Source organism: Mastigoproctus giganteus, chromosome 9 (assembly GCF_048544385.1).
Source record: "Mastigoproctus giganteus isolate SK-2022 chromosome 9, ASM4854438v1, whole genome shotgun sequence".
Lineage (NCBI taxonomy): Eukaryota > Metazoa > Arthropoda > Arachnida > Uropygi > Thelyphonidae > Mastigoproctus > Mastigoproctus giganteus.
The window spans coordinates 162373266-162391744 of NC_143583.1; the positions used below are offsets into that span (position 1 = coordinate 162373266).

Here is an 18479-nt window from a genome sequence, read left to right on the forward strand (position 1 = left end):
ACTTTGTGATTCTGTTATCGAATCAAAGCAAAAATACTTGGCAAAGATATTTGCTTTCCCAAGTGAAAGGAAAAATTTTGAGAACCCAATGGTTACTAAACTTTTGTCACTAGAATCACTGAGTTAAAAGACTATATTTGTGGCACACCTAAAGAGTGATTATCATTAGATGCAATGGCAATCACTCTTTAGGTGAGTCACAAAGTTTTTTCTAACCTTGTGGCACACTTGAAGAAGCAAATCACACCAAAGTGTGCCTCGACCTTCTTAGTCTTTGATTTGTTGCATCTGCCTAGGCATCAAACCACAGACTTGATTTAACAAACTATATTGTGCAAGGACTGTCTCTTAAATCCATTTGTCCATTAAGCTTGAAAGAAATACATACAGTCATCAAAATTTTTAGAATTTTATGAAAAATACTCAGCTATGAAGTAAATATGTACAGATGTTGTAATACTGTATTTTACTACACTTGGAATAGAAGAGCTTTAAATTTTGCTGTGTCATATAGCATTAGCATTAGTAGAGGCATTTGATGCAAGAAAGCAAGCTTATGCAGCATCAGCCAAAAAAAAAAAAAAAAAACCACTTCCACTTCACCCCTCTGTTCGTTCAAAATACCTGTCCAGCTGAGCCTTAAACTTATTTAGGCTATCAACCTCCACCACAAGGGATGGAAGTCTGTTCCACCAACCAACCACCCACTGGCTAAAGGCAAATTTCCGCACGTCTATCCTACATCTGTCTTTCCTCAATTTGAATTTATGCCCTCTCAGGTGATTTTTCTGAGCTAGAGGAAGAATCCCATCAGCATTGAGCATGCTTAAACCATTCAAGGCTTAATACACCTCTATCAGATCACCTCGCTGGTGCCTAGTCTCCAGACACTGTAATTTGCAAAACTTAAGCCTTTCTTCGTAAGAGCACCCCTTTGTTCCATTCACTAATCTTGTTGCCCTTCTCTGTACTCGTTCCAGCAGCTCTACATCCTTCTTGAAATGAGGCCTCCAGACCTGTATACAGTACTCTAGGTGTGGCCTGACCATCGCCTTATACAATGGAATAATCACCTCCTTATCCCTGCTGGAAAAATTCCTGTATATCATTGACAATACTCCATGAGCTACTCTTGCAGCCCGTCTGCACTGCTCAGAGAACTTCATATCTGCCTGCACAACCACCCCCAAGTCCCTTTCATTCTCTACCACTGTCAGTGTAGTACCACAGAGTTGATACGTTGCTCTGGGGTTGCTGTTTCCCATGTGTAGTACTTTACATTTGTCAATGTTAAACTTCATTTGCCGCCTCTCAGCCCATCTGCTCAACCTTTCCAGATCCTGTTGCAGCAGCATAGTGTCAGTAGTGTCCTTGACAACCCTGCCAACCTTTGTATCGTCTGCAAACTTGGACATTAAGCCCGATATACCATCATCAATATCATTTATAAATACAGAAAACAATAATGGACCCAACACTGAGCCCTGAGGGACTCCACTAATAACATCAGTCCACGATGAGCAGTGTCCATTGATTACCACTCTCTGTCTTCTCCCCCTCAACCACCCCTTTATCCATAGCAGCAATTTGCCTCCAATGTCACACTGCTCCAATTTGTGCAGCAGTCTTCCATGTGCAACAGTATCAAAAGCCTTTCTAAGATCCAAGTATATAATATCAAAGTTATTCCCTGCATCCAGTTCTTTTGTGACTGCATCATAGTATCCAATCAAGTTGGTCAGGCAAGACTTCCCCTTAACAAAACCATGCTGTGTCTGAGCTATAACTGAAGTCTTGTCTAAATGATCCTGCAGTGCTTCTTTAACCAGTGCCTCCATTAATTTTCCTGGAACAGAAGTTAAGCTCACAGGTCTATAATTACTTGTGTCAGCCTTTGATCCTCCTTTGTGAATTGGGGTCACATTTGCACATTTCCAGTCTATGGGTACCTCCCCTGAGTCCAAGGAAGCTCTCATAATTATGGCTAAGGGTTTGCTTACTTCCTTTGCTGCCTCCTTTAATATAACTGGATAGATCCCATCCACCCCGGGTGCCTTTCTTGTGTTTATCTTCAACAGTTTCTCCTCCACTTTACTCCCAGTTATTTCAAGATTCTGTAGCTTACTGCTAGAGTTGAATACACCTCTGGCATTCCCCTCGCTGAATAACTCCTCATGTGTGAATGTCGATGCAAAATATTCATTTAGTTTGTTAGCTACCTGAGCAGGATCATCAACACTTGACCCATCAATATCAAGTGGACCAATCTGATTCATCCCCTTCCTTCTAGAGTTTACATAAGTAAAGAACTCTTTGCTGTTTTTCTTTGCATCCCTTGCCAAGGATTTCTCGTAATCTACCTTCGCCTGCCTAACCTCCTTGGTAACTTGGTTGCATATCAACTTGTATCTATCATAGGCTTCTGTGTCATGTGTTAATTTGTAAGTATCCCATGCATTTTTCTTCTCTGCCATATGCCTCATTAGTTCATCTGACATCCATTTTGGCCTAAACCTTGAACAATATTTCTTAGTTGGTATGTAAAGCCTAGTAGCTTCCAAGATAAGTTCTTTGAATGCTTCCCATTTTGAATTTGCTGTTGGTAACATCATCAGTTGGTCCCACTGTATAGAATTTAAATACTGTCTTAGTCCATCGTAGTCGCCTTTACGGAAGCAATAACCCTTCCCTTTACCCCTAATGGTTGTTACCTCTTTGAGTAAATCCCACTTCAGCACACTGTGATCACTGCCACCTAGTGGTTCATTTATCTGCAGATTCTTAATGCATGAAGAATCACTGCTGATAATCAAATCAAGAGTATTACTCCCTCTAGTTGCCTCCCGAACATGCTGATGTAGAAAACAATCATCCAATAAATCCACAAAAGCCCTGCTAGTGTGTGAGTAACCAGCCCCCAAATTCCAGTCAATATCTGGGAAATTAAAATCTCCCATTATAAGACACTCTGATTTACTGGCCCACTCTGTTTCCCTGTACAGTTCCTTATTATACTCATCAGAGTCATTAGGCCTATAGCACACTCCTACTCTCAATTTGGATCTCCCAATGTTTATGTCACACCAAACTGACTCCACACTGCACTGTCCAGCGATGTCGACTGGTTTCACTTCCTTGGTTTTTATGTGTTTCTTAACTAATAGCATAACCCCTCCCCCCTTCCTATCCTTTCTATCCTTTCTGTAGACGTTGTACTCCCCAAATTGCAGTTCTGCATCCCTTATATCTGTGTGACACCACGTCTCTGATATCCCAACAATATCTGCCTTCGATGTTTTGAGCAATACCTCGAATTCATCAAATTTATTTCCTAAACTCCTAGCATTGGTGTACACGCAAGTATACCTGCACCTGTTTCTATTCTTAGCAACCCTAACACAACCCATGTGTTTACTTGTACCGCAATGGCTCCCAGCAGTCTCTGTGGCAGTGGCAGTGAAAACTGACAAAAACATATTTGGAGTCTAAAGAGCTAGTGAATACCCTCACTGGAGGTTTAGATGATTTCTACTGATGCCTGAAAGGCTCAGCAGGCCAATGGAAAGGTGATGGTAAGGAAAATTATTGTTCTCTAATGCTTAGTTATTTCACCAGATTCCCTACAGTCAAAAAGCCTGGTTCGGTGGACACTTTCCATTATTTCCAAATTGTCCATTAAAGCAAGAGTTTACTGTATTATTTGTAGTCTTTAGTTTATTTGCAATAAGTTTTTGTGTATACTCTGACATGACCACTAGGTGAGAGGAGTTTATAGTTAATTATTTTGACAATGAATACAATCATTACATTACTGATGTGCATTGCTGCATTCTCGCACTTCTCCACTTGGCTAAGTGGTATCTACTGCTTTGGAATTAACCCTGCATTGACTTCTTTTCTTTTTATCATTTCAGCGTAGCAATTTGTTCTCATTAGCTTCATTAATTGTCATCTGTATTACATAAACAAGAATAAAATGTACTGGGCTTATTTTTTACAGGAGATCCATATGATGTATGTGCAGTTTGCCTTGAGGAATATGAAGATGGTGAGAAACTTCGTGTTTTGCCTTGTTCACATGGTAAGTTTAATGTATAGGCTGTTCATTTTATATCTAGGTCCCTAATCCATAACTTGCTGAGTGTGTCTGTTGATTAAGCGGGATATCCTGCACTAATTAGTTTTGCCTCAAAAACTACATATTTCATAAGAAATGATTTTCTTGAATGCAATTTTTAGGACAAAACTAATTAGTGCAAATTACTCCCCTTTCTCCATCAGAGACATACCCACAGATTGACTTGGGACATAGATAGATTTGAGGGGGGGGGATGGTACCCCAAGTTAAATAAAAAAAATTGGATATTTAAGCTTATTTAAATAAATATATTACTGATAATAACTTTAAAAACATAAAACAAAATCTTAGTTTGGTGGGGGACCATTTCTTCCTCAAAACTGGGATAGAATAGTTTAAAAAATTATTCTATCCCAGTCCATTAAAAATTGTCCGTATTTCTGGGAGCAGAATTTAATAATAATAATTATTATTATAATATTACTTAAAATATTAAATAAAATAATTTTTAAATTAATATCCAAGTGCCTCTAGCTTTTCTATAAAGCTATACACTTTTATCATTAAAGATATAACAAAAAAATCAGTCATTTTTAAAATAAATTATAATTTCAATATTCTTAGCTTTTACATTAATGCAATTTGTCACCTATGACAGAGGCCACATTTGCAATACTCTAGTTACCTCATTAATGTGTCTACTAGGGGTATTTCAAGAAAGATCATGATAAATTTACTGGAGATTGACTTAGAAAGAGGGTAATTTTGGGTAATTTTGCATATGACTTGCAGCTGTTGTGAGTCACCTTTCCAGAGTTTCAAAAAGTAGGGACATTCTGGGAGTCTGTCCCAAGAAACCCTTGCTAGAAGGACAATTAGTAACTTAATAGGGACAGACAAAACAAAAATAGTTGGACTACTGACATAGATGATACAGGGTGTCTCAAATAAAATTGTTGCAGTACTTTGTCGTTGCTCTTAGTGAAGATAAATTTGGTGCCATTTTGTTGAACTTGTTGCATTTGAGAATTCGCAGAAATCATAAACTTAGCTTTTGAAATGGCTACTAATAACCAACTAACAGTCAACCAACAGCAAAATTGCAGTTTTCTTCGTGATCACTGAAGGTTTTATGATGTACACTTTATCAGTCATTATGCCTCACAGGAAAGTAGATATGGAGATCTCATATGTTTTCAGTTTTGGGTCCAAATTGGACAAATGAGGTTAACAATTGTGATCTTCTCCAATTTTCAAAGTTCTGAACCCTCTTGAAAGAAAACTTCATTGTTGTACACTAACGGTTCCCAACCAGTGTTCACGAACCCCCAGGGGTTTGTAAAAGTGTTCCAGGGGGTTTGCACTAAAAATTCTGTAATGGTGTCTGCTTAGATTTACATAGCTATATTATTGAAAACTACAAATATAACTAATAATAAACAATAAAGTAAAATAAAATTAAATAAGAAGTAAAGAATTGGCCAAAGAAAGAAATAATTCCTTATAATCACTTTACTATCTTACAGTATATCATGTTAAATAAATATCTAAAATTACGTCTTGACTAAATGTCTGAGTATGAAAAAGGTTGTTTATGCATGGGTAATGCGAGATATAATCAAACGATGCATGCATACTACCTGGGTAGTAGAAATGATGGAAGTGCATTACCCATGCATAAACAACCTTTTTCATACTCTTAGACATTTAGTCAAGAAATATTTTTAGATTAAACCATGCAAACCATCAAGCATCTCTCATATTGTGGAGTTGTACTTCATAACTGACTTGTGACTATTGTAACAACAGGGTACCTGCCCACCCACTGATGAGTAAGCCAAGCTTCAAAACGGTGCCACCTTGGTGGAGGTATCCGCCGAGAATAAGCAACATTACCCTTGTCCACTGGTGAAGTTACTTATTCAAAGTAATGCAATACCTCAGAAACTCATTGTGAAGGTATTCACAATATGAGATATAATCAAACAATGTATACCTGGGTAGTAGAAACGATGGAAGTGCATTAGCCATGCCTAAACAACCTTTTTTAAATATGATTTCCGTGCTAATTTTTTTTTTTTTCATTCTTAAGGATGTTATGTATAAGTACTTTTTTTTTTAGAACCTATAATACTTAGTACCATGCATAGGCTGAAAAGAAGAAAGAAAATACTTCTTGGCATAAGACTTGAACTTCTGCAGATTGTAATTTTCAGGAAATATGTATGAAGGAAGGTTGTTCCAGAAAACAGAAGTTCAATGAATAAATGAGCAAGAAGAAAAGTTGGTTCTGTGGAATTGAACTTGGACAGTAAAAGGATGTTACAGTATATCATGTTAAATAGACTGGTTGCAGCACATGTTCGGACTGCTTTGAAAGAGAGAGTGAGCGGGAATTATAGAAGCCAATTCAGAAGAACAGTGTCCATGCAAGTAACTATAGAAAAGGCATGCAACAGAAACAGAATGTCTATGAGACAGAGAGTGGAGAGACTCTGTTACAGATGAGACATTAATTGACAAAACTGCCCTCTTTTGAATGGAATCTAGAGGCCTGCGAGAGGTTTTGGGGACACCGCCCCAGATGTAGGAATAGTATTCCATGGTAGGCCAGATTTGCGATTTCTACAGAGTCAACACCAATTTGGAAGAAAAGTAATGCCGAGAGCGAAAGAGAAAACCAAGTTTTTTAGATGCAGAGGAAGCAATATTTGTAATGTGCTTTATGCCAAGAGGGATTAGAAGTCAGAGTAATTCCCAAGATCTTGCCTAGAAATCGGAGTGTCATCGAAGATAAGCATAGGAGCAGAAGAATCCTTTTTGCAAGATATAAGGCAGTGCTTAATTTCAATTTGCAAATTGAAATTAAGTTTTCTTTCTCCACTGAAGAATTACCTGGAGATCTACATTTAAGGAATTGGTAGTGGATATTCGAGAAGTTAAACTGTTTGAGCAGAGCAGGGTTTCTCAAACTGACAGGTTGAAAGCAATGTGCTATCATCAGCAAAACTATGGATAGGATTTCCAGTCAATGGAAGAAAGCCATTAATATAAAAGAGGAAAAAAGTGGGGGGAAAGAACTGAACCTTGGGGAACACCAGCATTGGTGAAGTTAGAAGACAGAGAGCCGTCTACCATCACTCGCAGTGAGCAGTCAGAGAGAAAACTGGATACCCAGTTACAAAGAACAGCTGGAAAACCATAGGCTAGAAGTTTATTTAGAAGACCTTTATCCAAACATAATCAAAATCCCCTGAAACGTCAAGAGCAATGGCTTGAGTTTCACCAAACTTTTCCATTGAATTTGTCCATAGATGGGTAATGTAAGCCAGAATATCACCAGTGGAACGACACTGACGGAATCCATACTGCGATCATTGATCATATGAAAGATTTCTAGGTAGTTTAAGAGTTGGCGGTTAATTGATTTCTCCATTACTTTGGAAAGAGTAGAAGTAATCGCAATGGGATGATAATTAGAGAGAAGGGATTTGTCACCCTTTTTAGGAACTGGCTGGATATGAGCAAATGTCCAAGCAGAAGGAAAAACACCTTTGGAATAAGAAAGTGAAACAAGACGACACAAAACAGGAGTATGTTCAGGAACACAGGTTTTGAGAACAAGTGGAGAAATACCATCAGGACGTTCAGCTTTCGTAGCATCAGAGATTCATCAAAATGACAACATACTTTTGATGGAAAACCACAGGATTCATTGAGTGGAGTGTACTGGGAATGGTTTGAGGTGATTTACCAAGATTATCAATGCATGAGTTGGAAGAAAAATAGGATGCTAGCTGGTCAACTTTATCTTTGGCTAATGTGGCAACAGAACCATCTGGTTTTTAAAGAGGTGGGAACAGAGATGGGAAAAAATTTCGTCCAGTAGCTTTGGAAAGAGACCAGAATGTTCGGCTACCATTTGGACAAGAAACAAGTTTTCTACTCTTAGCCTGTTTGAAATCTAGTTTGGACTGATTAATAACTGCTTTACAGAGTATAAATATTACTTAATATTAATTTTTATTATTATGCAATGTCACTTATAAAAACGTAGTACTGGGAATATTTTATAATAAAAAAATCAGTACTATTATATGATTTCAATGAATATAGGCTTAGGGGTTCAATAAAAATATTATGTTAAAAGGGGTTCACAGGTTAAAAAAGTTTGGGAACCGCTGTTGTACACACTATCCTCCCAAAAGTATCACATACATTGTTTTCACATTGATATCGCTGCCACTCACTTCAATGGCACATTGCCCTCCTCCCTTTGGCCACCCTGACACACTCCACCTTCCTGGGTAGGCTTTCCACCAACAAACAACAGACTGCAGCAGTAATATAGTCTTCATTCACTCCTGCAGAAGTGACCAGTTAGTGGCCCAACTGGTCACTCCTGCAGAAGTGACCAGTTGGGCCACTAATGGGATGTTTGGCGTGGTCCTCAACTGGCATTCCAGTTCATCCCATAGATCAATACTTTCCAGACTTTCATTGATGGTAGCACATTATGTACATGCTAAAAATTATTCAATGTCCCATTTTTGTTTCTTATATTTAAGTTGATAAATGCAATATTAGGCATTTATCATCAAACAGAATTCATACTGTGCCTAATGTATTTTATAAATTCCTCAAGCCTTCTGCAGTATGTACTATAATCTTAATTTGTATAGAAAGATTAGCATGTAATTTATATAAGAATTTATCATGTGTGATCATTTATGATGAACAGTAGTAAATGTAAATAATAAAAACTAACTTTAAATGATTTTTTTTTTTTTTTTTTAATCTCTACAGAAACATTAAATTTTCATTTTTTTTAAATTGTTATTCATTTTTATGGAAATTTAAGTCCATGATTTCTCAATGTGAGTTTGCTTTACCAAAGCATGTTATGTTATCAGTTAGATATTAATGATTAGAATTAGCATTAGTAGAGGCATATGATGCAAGAAAGCAAGCTTATGCAGTATCAGCCAAAAAAAAAAAAACACTCCCATTTCACCCCTCCGTTCGTTCCAAATACCTGTCCAGCTCAGCCTTAAATTTATTTAGGCTATCACTTTCCACAACAAAAGATGGAAGTCTGTTCCACCAATCAACTAACCGCTGGCTAAAGGCAAACTTCCGCACATCTATCCTACAACCATCTTTCCTCAATTTGAATGTATGCCTGCCCAGGTGATTATTCTGAGCAAGAGGAAGGATCCCATCACCATTGAGCATGCTCAAACCATTCAAAGCTTTATACACCTCAATCAGATCACCTCGCAGGTGCCTAGTCTCCAGACACTGTAATCTGCAAAACTAAGCCTTTCTTTGTAAGAGCAACCCTTCATTAGTGCTTCTTTAACAAGTGCCTCCATTAATTTTCCTGGAACAGAAGTTAAACTAACATTACTTGTGTTGGTCTATAATTACTTGTGTTGCCCTTTGATCCTCCTTTGTCAATTGTGACCACATTTGCACATCTCCAGTCCATGGGTACCTCCCCTGAGTTCAAGGAAGCTCTCATAATTATGGCTAAGGGTTTGCATACTTACTTTGCTGCCTCCTTTAATATAACTGGATAGTTCCCATCTACCCCAGGGGCCTTTTTTTTACGTTTATCTTCAACAATTTCTCCTCCACTTTCCTCTCAGTTATTACAAAATCATCTAGCTCTCTGCCAGAGTTCAATTCACCTCTGGCATTCCTGAATAACTCCCTGAATAACTCCTCATGTGTGAATGTAGATGCAAAACACTCATTTAGTTTATTTGCCTCTTGAACAGGATCATGAACATTTGAACCATGAATATCCAGTGGACTAATCTGATTCATCCCTTTCCTTCTAGAGTTTACATAGGTAAAGAACTCTTTGCTGCTTTTCTTTACATCCTTTGCCAAACATTTCTCATAATCTGCCTTTGCCTGCCTGATCTACTTTGTGACTTGGTTACAGATCAGCTTATATCTATCATAGGCTTCCATGTCACCCATTAATTTATGTATCCCACGCATTTTTCTTCTCTGCCATATATCTCATTAGTTCATCTGACATCCATTTTGGCGTAAACCTTGAACAATATTACTTAGTTGGTATGTAAAGCCTAGTAGCTTCCAAGATAAATTCTTTGAATGCTTCCCATTTTGAATTTTCTGTTGGTAACATCATCACTTGGTCCCACTGTATAGAATTTAATTACTGTCTCAGACCACCGTAGTCACCTTTACGAAAGCAAAAACCCTTCCCTTTACCCCTGATGGCAGTTACCTCTTTGAGTAAATCCCACTTCAGCACATTGTGATCACTGCCACCTAGTGGTTCTTTTATCTGCAGATTCTTAATGCATGAAGAATCACTGCTGATAATCAGATCAAGAGTATTATTCCCTCTAGTTGCCTCCCGAACATGCTGATGTAGAAAACAGTCGTCCAATAAATCCACACACAGGCACCTCCATAGCCAGGTGGGCAGGAGCAACAGTGCGTAGCACACGCTTCTTGATCAGAATGGGGTTCGAGCCCATGACCACCAAATACGGAGGATGCTGAAAGTTCGGGAAATGACCACTGCATATCCCCGGAGCAATATGGCCTTAGTTGCTAATGCTCCTAAAAACTAAATAACAATAATAATAAATCCACAAAAGCCTTGCTAGTGTGTGAATGACCAGCCCACAAATTCCACTCAATATCTGGGAAATTAAAATCATCCATTATAAGACTCTCTGATTTACTGGCCCACTCTATTTCCCTGTACAGTTTCTTATTATACTCATCCGAGTCATGAGGCCTATAACACACTCCTACTCTCAATTTTGATCTCCCAATGCTTATGTCCCACCAAACTGACTCGACACTGCACTGTCCGGCGATATTGAGTGGCTTCACGTCCTTGGATTTTATGTGTTTCTTAACTAATAGCATAACCCCTCCTCCCTTCCTATCCTGTCTAACCTTCCTGTACACATTGTACTCCCCAAGTTCCAGTTCTGCATTCCTTATATCTGTGTGACACACTGATATACCATTGTTGGGATATCAGAGTGTGACACTCTGATATCCCAACAATATCTGCCTTTGATGTTTTGAGCAACACCTCAAATTCATCAAATTTATTTACCAAACTCCTAGCATTGGTGTACATGCAATTATACATGTACCTGTTCATATTCTTAGCTACCCTAACACAACCCATGTGTTTACTTGTAGAGCAATGACTCTCAGCAGTCTCTAAAATACCCTGCATCTTGTTTTCCAGGCTGCTGCTCATTCCAATAGAAGCAGTGCAAGAATCACTTTCACCTCTGCCAGTGGCTACTGTTAATCTATTAGTCCTTGTATCCCCCCCCAAGCTAGCAGTTTTCCGACCCACCTAACACTGCCTCGATAGCATCAGCAAATATTCTTGCACCCTTTCTATTTAAGTGTATCCCATCCCTGTAGAAGCACTCTCCTGTCAACAAGTACAGACTAGGCTGAAAAAAAATTCTACCCCTTGAGCCTTGCATAATCTTTCCAGGGCCGAATTGATCGAATAATCTCTCATCATATACTCTCTCCTTTCGTGTCTGGGTAGAATTGCAGACACTTTCAAATTCAACCCTAATTCACGGCTTTGTTTTCAACAGTGGCCTGTACTTGTAAAGTAATTCCACCGGTCTCTTTCTCTTAATATTATTAGTGCCAATGTGTACAACAACATCACCTTTTGTGCCCTTAAAAGATGATATCCACTCTACGATGTCATCAACCTTTGCCCCTGGCAGACATGCCATGGTCCTGGTCCACCTATCCTTTTTACATACCATGTTTCCCGTTTCCCTGACAATAGTCACCAGCAACTACTAGTTCCTGTGGGACCAGCGCATTCTGCCTTGGGGGTTGATGCTGTGTTGCATGATGATCAAGTGCAAGCTCTGGCGTTGATGTGGGCAGCTGAGAGCTTGATGGGCCCTCAGTTTAAATCCTTCGGGGGCATCCACCCTGTCCTTCAAGCTCTCATATAGGCCCATAACAGCGCTGAGTTGTTGCCTGATTTCCTCACACTCCTTACATCGCGCATACACAAAGACATTCCTTTTGGCAATATCATGTCCCGTACCTGAATTTTCCACAAATATCAAGCAAGCAGTGCATTTTAAAAGGCTGTGATTCAGAGCGCAACTGCCCCCTCAGTTCTCTCCTGATCCACAGCACTCCCATTATCTTGAGCCTTTGCTTTGCTGCTCTGGTCTGAGTCATGATTTCGATTCAATTTCAGTACAGAATTATGCAGTTATAACACTATATATATATTTTTTTTCCAGTATCGAGTATTATCTCCGAGTTTTCGTTATACTGTATAACTTCGTATCAAGTTATATATTAATCAATAATGTTACGTTTATAAAATCTAAGTTGTTATATGTATTTAGTTAGAATGGTAATGCTAGAATTATCATTCTAGATTATTTTAAAGCTCATTTCCCATATTTATTTTCAAATTGAAAACAGTATTTTTTTCTTTAGCTTATCATTGCAAGTGCATTGATCCATGGTTGACCAACAACAAACGGACTTGTCCTATATGTAAATACAAAGTGGCAACTGGTGAAAACACTTCAGACAGTGACACTGACTCTGATACTAACAGCCAGGCAGAAACAGCTCCCCTTTTACGACCTGGTGACAGAAGAAGAGGAGGTGGTACTTTTAATTCAACTACTCAGCTTCCTTACAGTCAAAGAAATGATGGAAGCTCGTATAGAGGGGAAACATCTGGAGAATCTACTTCTAGAGATGCACCTTCTGCTGCACTTGACAGTATATCTGAAGTCAGCAGTCATTCTTTACCTTTACCTTCTTCTTCTCTTCGAGATGATAGTTCTTCATATGCAACAAATTACTCTTCTCTTCCCAACTCTTTGGTAAAAGACTCAAGTTATTCTGTAAATTCTAATGAAGTTACTTCTTGTAGGAGTGAAGACCCATCAGCAACACTTGTTGGCCAAGGTGATAGAGCTACCGTGGAAGCAAACCTTCCAGAAGAGAGGCTTATTTGTGGGACCATTGTATAAACATTTCAGTCATGGAAAAAACTGTGATTCATTGTAGAACTATGCCTTTTTATTATTATTATTATTAACTGATTCTTCTGTGCCAGTTCATAGTGCCTTTAGCTCTGGCTGTCAGGTATGAGCTTATAAGTGAGATCTGAATTATCTGTAAATAGATTTGTTTAGTATGAAAACTGAAACTTGTAAATATGATGGTTTGCTTTGTTAAATGCTAACCCCCCTCCCATAATTAATGGGTCCCCTGTTATTTTTCTTTTTCCTCTCCCCTCCCTCACTGCTATCTTTCTTCATCACTCCTCAGTGATCTGGCATTACACTGTATACCAAAATTCTTGGTATGTATGTAGAGCAATTATTGTTTTAAAAATGAAAAAGGATTTATTAGGTCTATAAAGTTTGAGCTAATATTCTTTGAATGCTTCTGAAATGATTTTAGGAAATCAAAACAAAGATAAAATCAGGGCAGTTGCATAGAGTACTTTTAACTGTTTCAGTGGTCAAATTTTTGTATCAAATTTTGTGTGTAGATACACACGTGCATGTGCGCACACACACACACACACACACACATATATATATATATATATATATATATATATATATATATATATATTTGTCTCTGAAACTTATTGCATATGATTAAATATTTTAAATTTTTATGGAAGATATGCACTTATTTTAATATCTGGTGGTGAGACCAGAATTCTCTGATCCTTCTAATGAACAAAGAATTACATTGAATCTCCTAAATTTTTGTTATATATTTTTTAAGCATCCCATATAGATTTTTTCCAAAGTTAGATTAATTACTACTGGCCATTGCAGTGGCTTTATAGCTTTAGTATATTAAAGCAGCAATTTGATTTCCTTATTTTTGCATCTGTTCCATAATTTTATTATCAAAAATATCAGAATTACTTTGAAGAACCTAAATTGATTTGAATTGCATTATTTTTAAGTATCACATTCCAATTTCATTAAAAGTTGTGGATTGATATGGGCCATTGCAATATCTCTACAGATTTGGTGTGTTATTTTTTAAATGCTTTCCATAATGTCATTCAAAAATTAAGCATTATTTGTGATCATATTCAAATAAAGTGCAATTCAGACAGTTTTGTGAATGGTAGTTTTATTTCTGCAGTAAGGTACTTAAAATGTCATTTTATAAATGTTATTTTATGGAGTATCTCTTGAAATAAAGGTTAGTTGAAGCTTTTATAATTATCTCATTTTGTGGCATATAATTGTTTTTTTTGTTTAACATTGCCTCAAGGTTATTTTAGACTGAGATGTGATAAGATTAGTAGAGCCATTTTCTGAAATTTCCCATGTAAATTGTACCACTATTGCAGTCATTCCTGTGAAGATTATTCAACTGAAAATATATTTTTATCATTACATAAGCAAATTAGTATGCATTTTTTTTATTGTTGTGGTGGGTGGGAAATTACAGCAGTGTTTGAAAATTTTATAGGCTTGAGTTTTTGTGCTTACCACTCTTCATCCCCTCCCCACTGCCCAGTTTGTACCCCAAGGATACAACCATGATAACAATATGGTTCAGAACTGCCTTGGAGAATAGTGGTCCATTTTGGAATATTTTTTTTAGCACAACCTTGAACATGCTGTAACCTTTGATATATGATGCCGAAGTATAAAGACATGATGAGAGAAAAATGATATTTGTATTTCCTTGTATAATTTTGCGCAAGAAACAAAATCATTCTGCAGTTTTCTTTCTTGTTAACTATTGAAGACACCATTAAGGTATCTACAGAATGCTGAAAGAAATGCCAACCTGAGGCAAGTAACATGCAAAAAATTGAGTGTGGAAAAGTTTTTTCTCAATTTGATGACACTGGTAGGAGTTACAGAGATGTCAAATCCTATTAATTTAACCATTTTTGCAAAAATAATTTTTATTAGTTTTTTGCTGTTTCGTCATTGTTATTTCAAGTACAGTAACTTAAAATTTACTGTCTATGTATATCAAACAGTTTTATTTTACTTATTATTGTGTGACACAGAGCGAAACGGAAGACAGAATAAATAATGATAGGTTTAATACTGATTGTAAAAACACACACATATTAAATACATACAGTATAAAAACTTTCGGTTATTAATGATAACCTTCATCATTCAACCTGACAGTTAAGAGTGTGGAACGTAAGGGTGTGTAGATACACACCCTCATGTGTAGATATACTGGCAATATTCTGGCTTATGTTACCTATTTATGGACAAATTCAATGGAAAATTTGGGTGAAACACAAGCAGTCTCTTGACATCTCCAAGGCTTTCATTCATGTTTTGCATAAAGGTCTTTTAAGAAGCTTCCATCCTATGGTTTGCCAGCTGTTTTTCGTAATTAAGTATCCAGTTTTATCTCTGACTGCTCACTGGTTAATGGTAACCGACTCTCGCTAAAAAAATTTCCCAATAATGGGCGTATTATTAGGGAAAAGGCTTTGGAGGTTGCGAAATCTATGGGAGTAAATGAGTTCAAAGCTTCTGTGGGATGGCTAGACAAGTTCAAAACTCGGCATAAAATTTCTTGGAAAACCGTAAGTGGTGAAGGTGGATCTGTTGATACTGGGGTTGTAACAGAATGGACCGTCAAATTGGAAGATTTATGTCGTGATTTTGAAGCTAAGGATATTTACAACTGTGATGAAACAGGGTTGTTTTTTTAAAGCTCTTCCTGAAAAAACAATGAGTCTAAAAAACGAAAAGTGCCAGGGCGGAAAAATTTCTAAGGAATGCTTGACTGTACTATTGTGTACAAATATGCTGGGAGACTTTGAACAACCTCTTGTTACAGGAAACCCACAAAATCCTCGTTGTTTAAAGGGCATAAAGTTGAATCTTTTGGATGTTGACTGGAAGTCTAATAAAAAAGCGTGGATGACACGAGATATCATGAGCGAATGGATAAATCACTTTAACCAAAACATGATTCATCAAAACAGAAAAATTATTCTTTTCATGGATAATGCTGCATCTCACCCGCACATTGAATTGTCCAACATTCAAATCATTTTTCTGCCACCACACACATCTGCAGAGTGTTAGCCCTTGGATCAAGGAATAATAAAAAAATTTAAACTTCACTACAGAAAACGTGTTTTAAGACATCTCATTGCAAACATGAACGATGTAACATGTGCGAGTGACCTTGCAAAGAAAATCAGCATCCTAGATGCGATTCAATGGATTTCCTCTTCAGTAAACGCAATTAGAAAACAAACTGTCGTGAACTGTTTTGTAAAGTCTGGCTTCTCAAATGCAAAAATTGAAGTTATGAACAGCAATGTGGAGCACCAAGAAGAACAAGAACTTCAACATCTATTGATAATGTACGATACTTCCGCTACAAGTGACCCTGGCTACAAAGATATAGACGCAAACCTCACTACAGAAGATGGTGCTCTAGATATCAACGACATTATCATCGATATTTTTCAAGAAGTTCCTCATGAGGATGAAGAAATGGAAGGAGGTCATTCTGTCGAAGAACATTAACGACGAACCACCGATGAAAATAGAAGCGCTCATACAAATCAATCGTTTAAAAATGTTTTTCGCCGCTGAAGAAGATACTGAAGGACTTTCGATGGTTTCTTCACTCCAAACAAATGTTGAAAACAAAATTATCAGCCGGAAGAGGTGCAGAAGAAAATAAGTGATTACTGTATGTATTTTTCTTAAGATAAAGTCATAATATGCATAGCACAATTGTATGTATATTATTTACAAAAATATTGTGCAAAATCTGTATATAATTTAATTTAATTTAATTTTACATTAAACGTTTAACGATTTTTCTTTATATCTTGTGTATGTAATTGTGCAAAAATATTGTTCAAAATCTGTATATATTTTAATTTAATTTTACATTAAACGTTTAACGATTTTTCTTTCTTTCTTTTTTTTTTTTTTTTTCTCCCTCAGACTTCTTGTTAGCGGACACTTCTCTCTAACGGACACATTTTCGTTCCCCATGGCTGTCCGTTAAAGGGAAATTTCACTGTATATACTGATTCACAGCGTGTGCTATTTTAGCTTTGAAAGGCACTTCCTCACCTAACAATCCTTTATTAAAACTCATGAGACATAAGTTGATGTGTGTTCGTGAGCATGATAAAACTGTTATCTTCTCTTGGATTCCTGGCCAAAGTGGTATTCCTAGAAATGAATGTGCAGATTGTGGTACACAGCATCCTTCCAACATAGCATCTACAAATGATCTAGTCCCATATCCTGATTATAGACACAATATATGGAGAACATGCATGGAACAATGGACACTTCTGTGGAAAATGCAAACAAATAACAAGCTATACAAATAATAATGCATATATCCAGTGAAATATTTTAATTGATTTTGGATATCACTGGTTATATGCATTATTATTTGTATCTCTATGGATTCCAGTACAACAGGCCCATTCACTCTTAAATAACAAGCTATTTCAAATAAAACCTGAACCACAATTATGGACTTCTAGCCTTTGTAAAAATAGAAAAGAAGTAGTAATCCTAGCCAGTACCCGAATAGATCACACTCGCATCACACATCTCTATCTGCTTATGGGAAATGATCCTCCTCAGTGTATGCACTGCTTGCAACCACTTACTGTCTCTCAATAGCATCATTGGTAAAGAAGCAAATCTCTCTGAATTCTTTCTCTATTTAAAACAAATCCAAATGTCTGGCTGTTTCTAACTGCTGCACAAGCAGTTCTTATATGTAAAGTCAATTGATTTGGGAGGTGCAATATGGCCTGAGTTGCCCTTTCACCAGAAAACACAACAACAACAACCCTCCTATTGTGTCTGTGCAGAATTGCAACACTTTCAAATTTAACCCTAGCTCATGGCTTTTTTTCATCATTGATCTGTACTTGTTAAGTACATCTGCAGATCTCATACTCATAATGCCATTAATGCTAATGTGCGCTACAATATCACCCTTTGTGCCCTTAAAAGATATCTGTTCTACAACATCAACTTTTGCCTCTGGCAGACTACCTTGGTCCTATTCCGCCTATCCTTTTCCAATATATTGCCCATCTCCCTGACAATAGAGTCACTGACAATAACTAACTCCTATAGGACTAATACATTCTGCCTTGGAGATTGCTGCTCTGTTGTCTGATGCACAAGAGTGAGCTCTGGCATTGAGTTGGGCAGCTAAGCAGTGGCGGACTGGTCAGAGTGTCATCTTGCCCGATGGCAAGTGGGCCTCCTTGCAATAACAGACTATGTTAAAAATGTTAATGACCTTTTAGTAGCTTGAAAATATAATAGAAGTTCCAATATTATTACTGTATGCAACTAAA

General features: G+C 37.2%; 1 protein-coding gene across 1 annotated transcript in view; it reads left to right on the top strand.

The window, feature by feature from the left end:
- The window catches only part of LOC150080851 (uncharacterized), a 140037-nt gene extending 126357 nt beyond the window's left edge, over positions 1 to 13680 (top strand). Inside the window, exons 12-13 of the mRNA XM_090380840.1 lie at positions 4001 to 4081; positions 12584 to 13680. Coding sequence (XP_090236966.1) covers positions 4001 to 4081; positions 12584 to 13131 — 629 coding nt within the window. The 3' untranslated portion in view covers positions 13132 to 13680. The remainder of the gene's footprint in view (positions 1 to 4000; positions 4082 to 12583) is intronic.
- The last annotated feature ends 4799 nt before the right edge of the window (positions 13681 to 18479 follow it).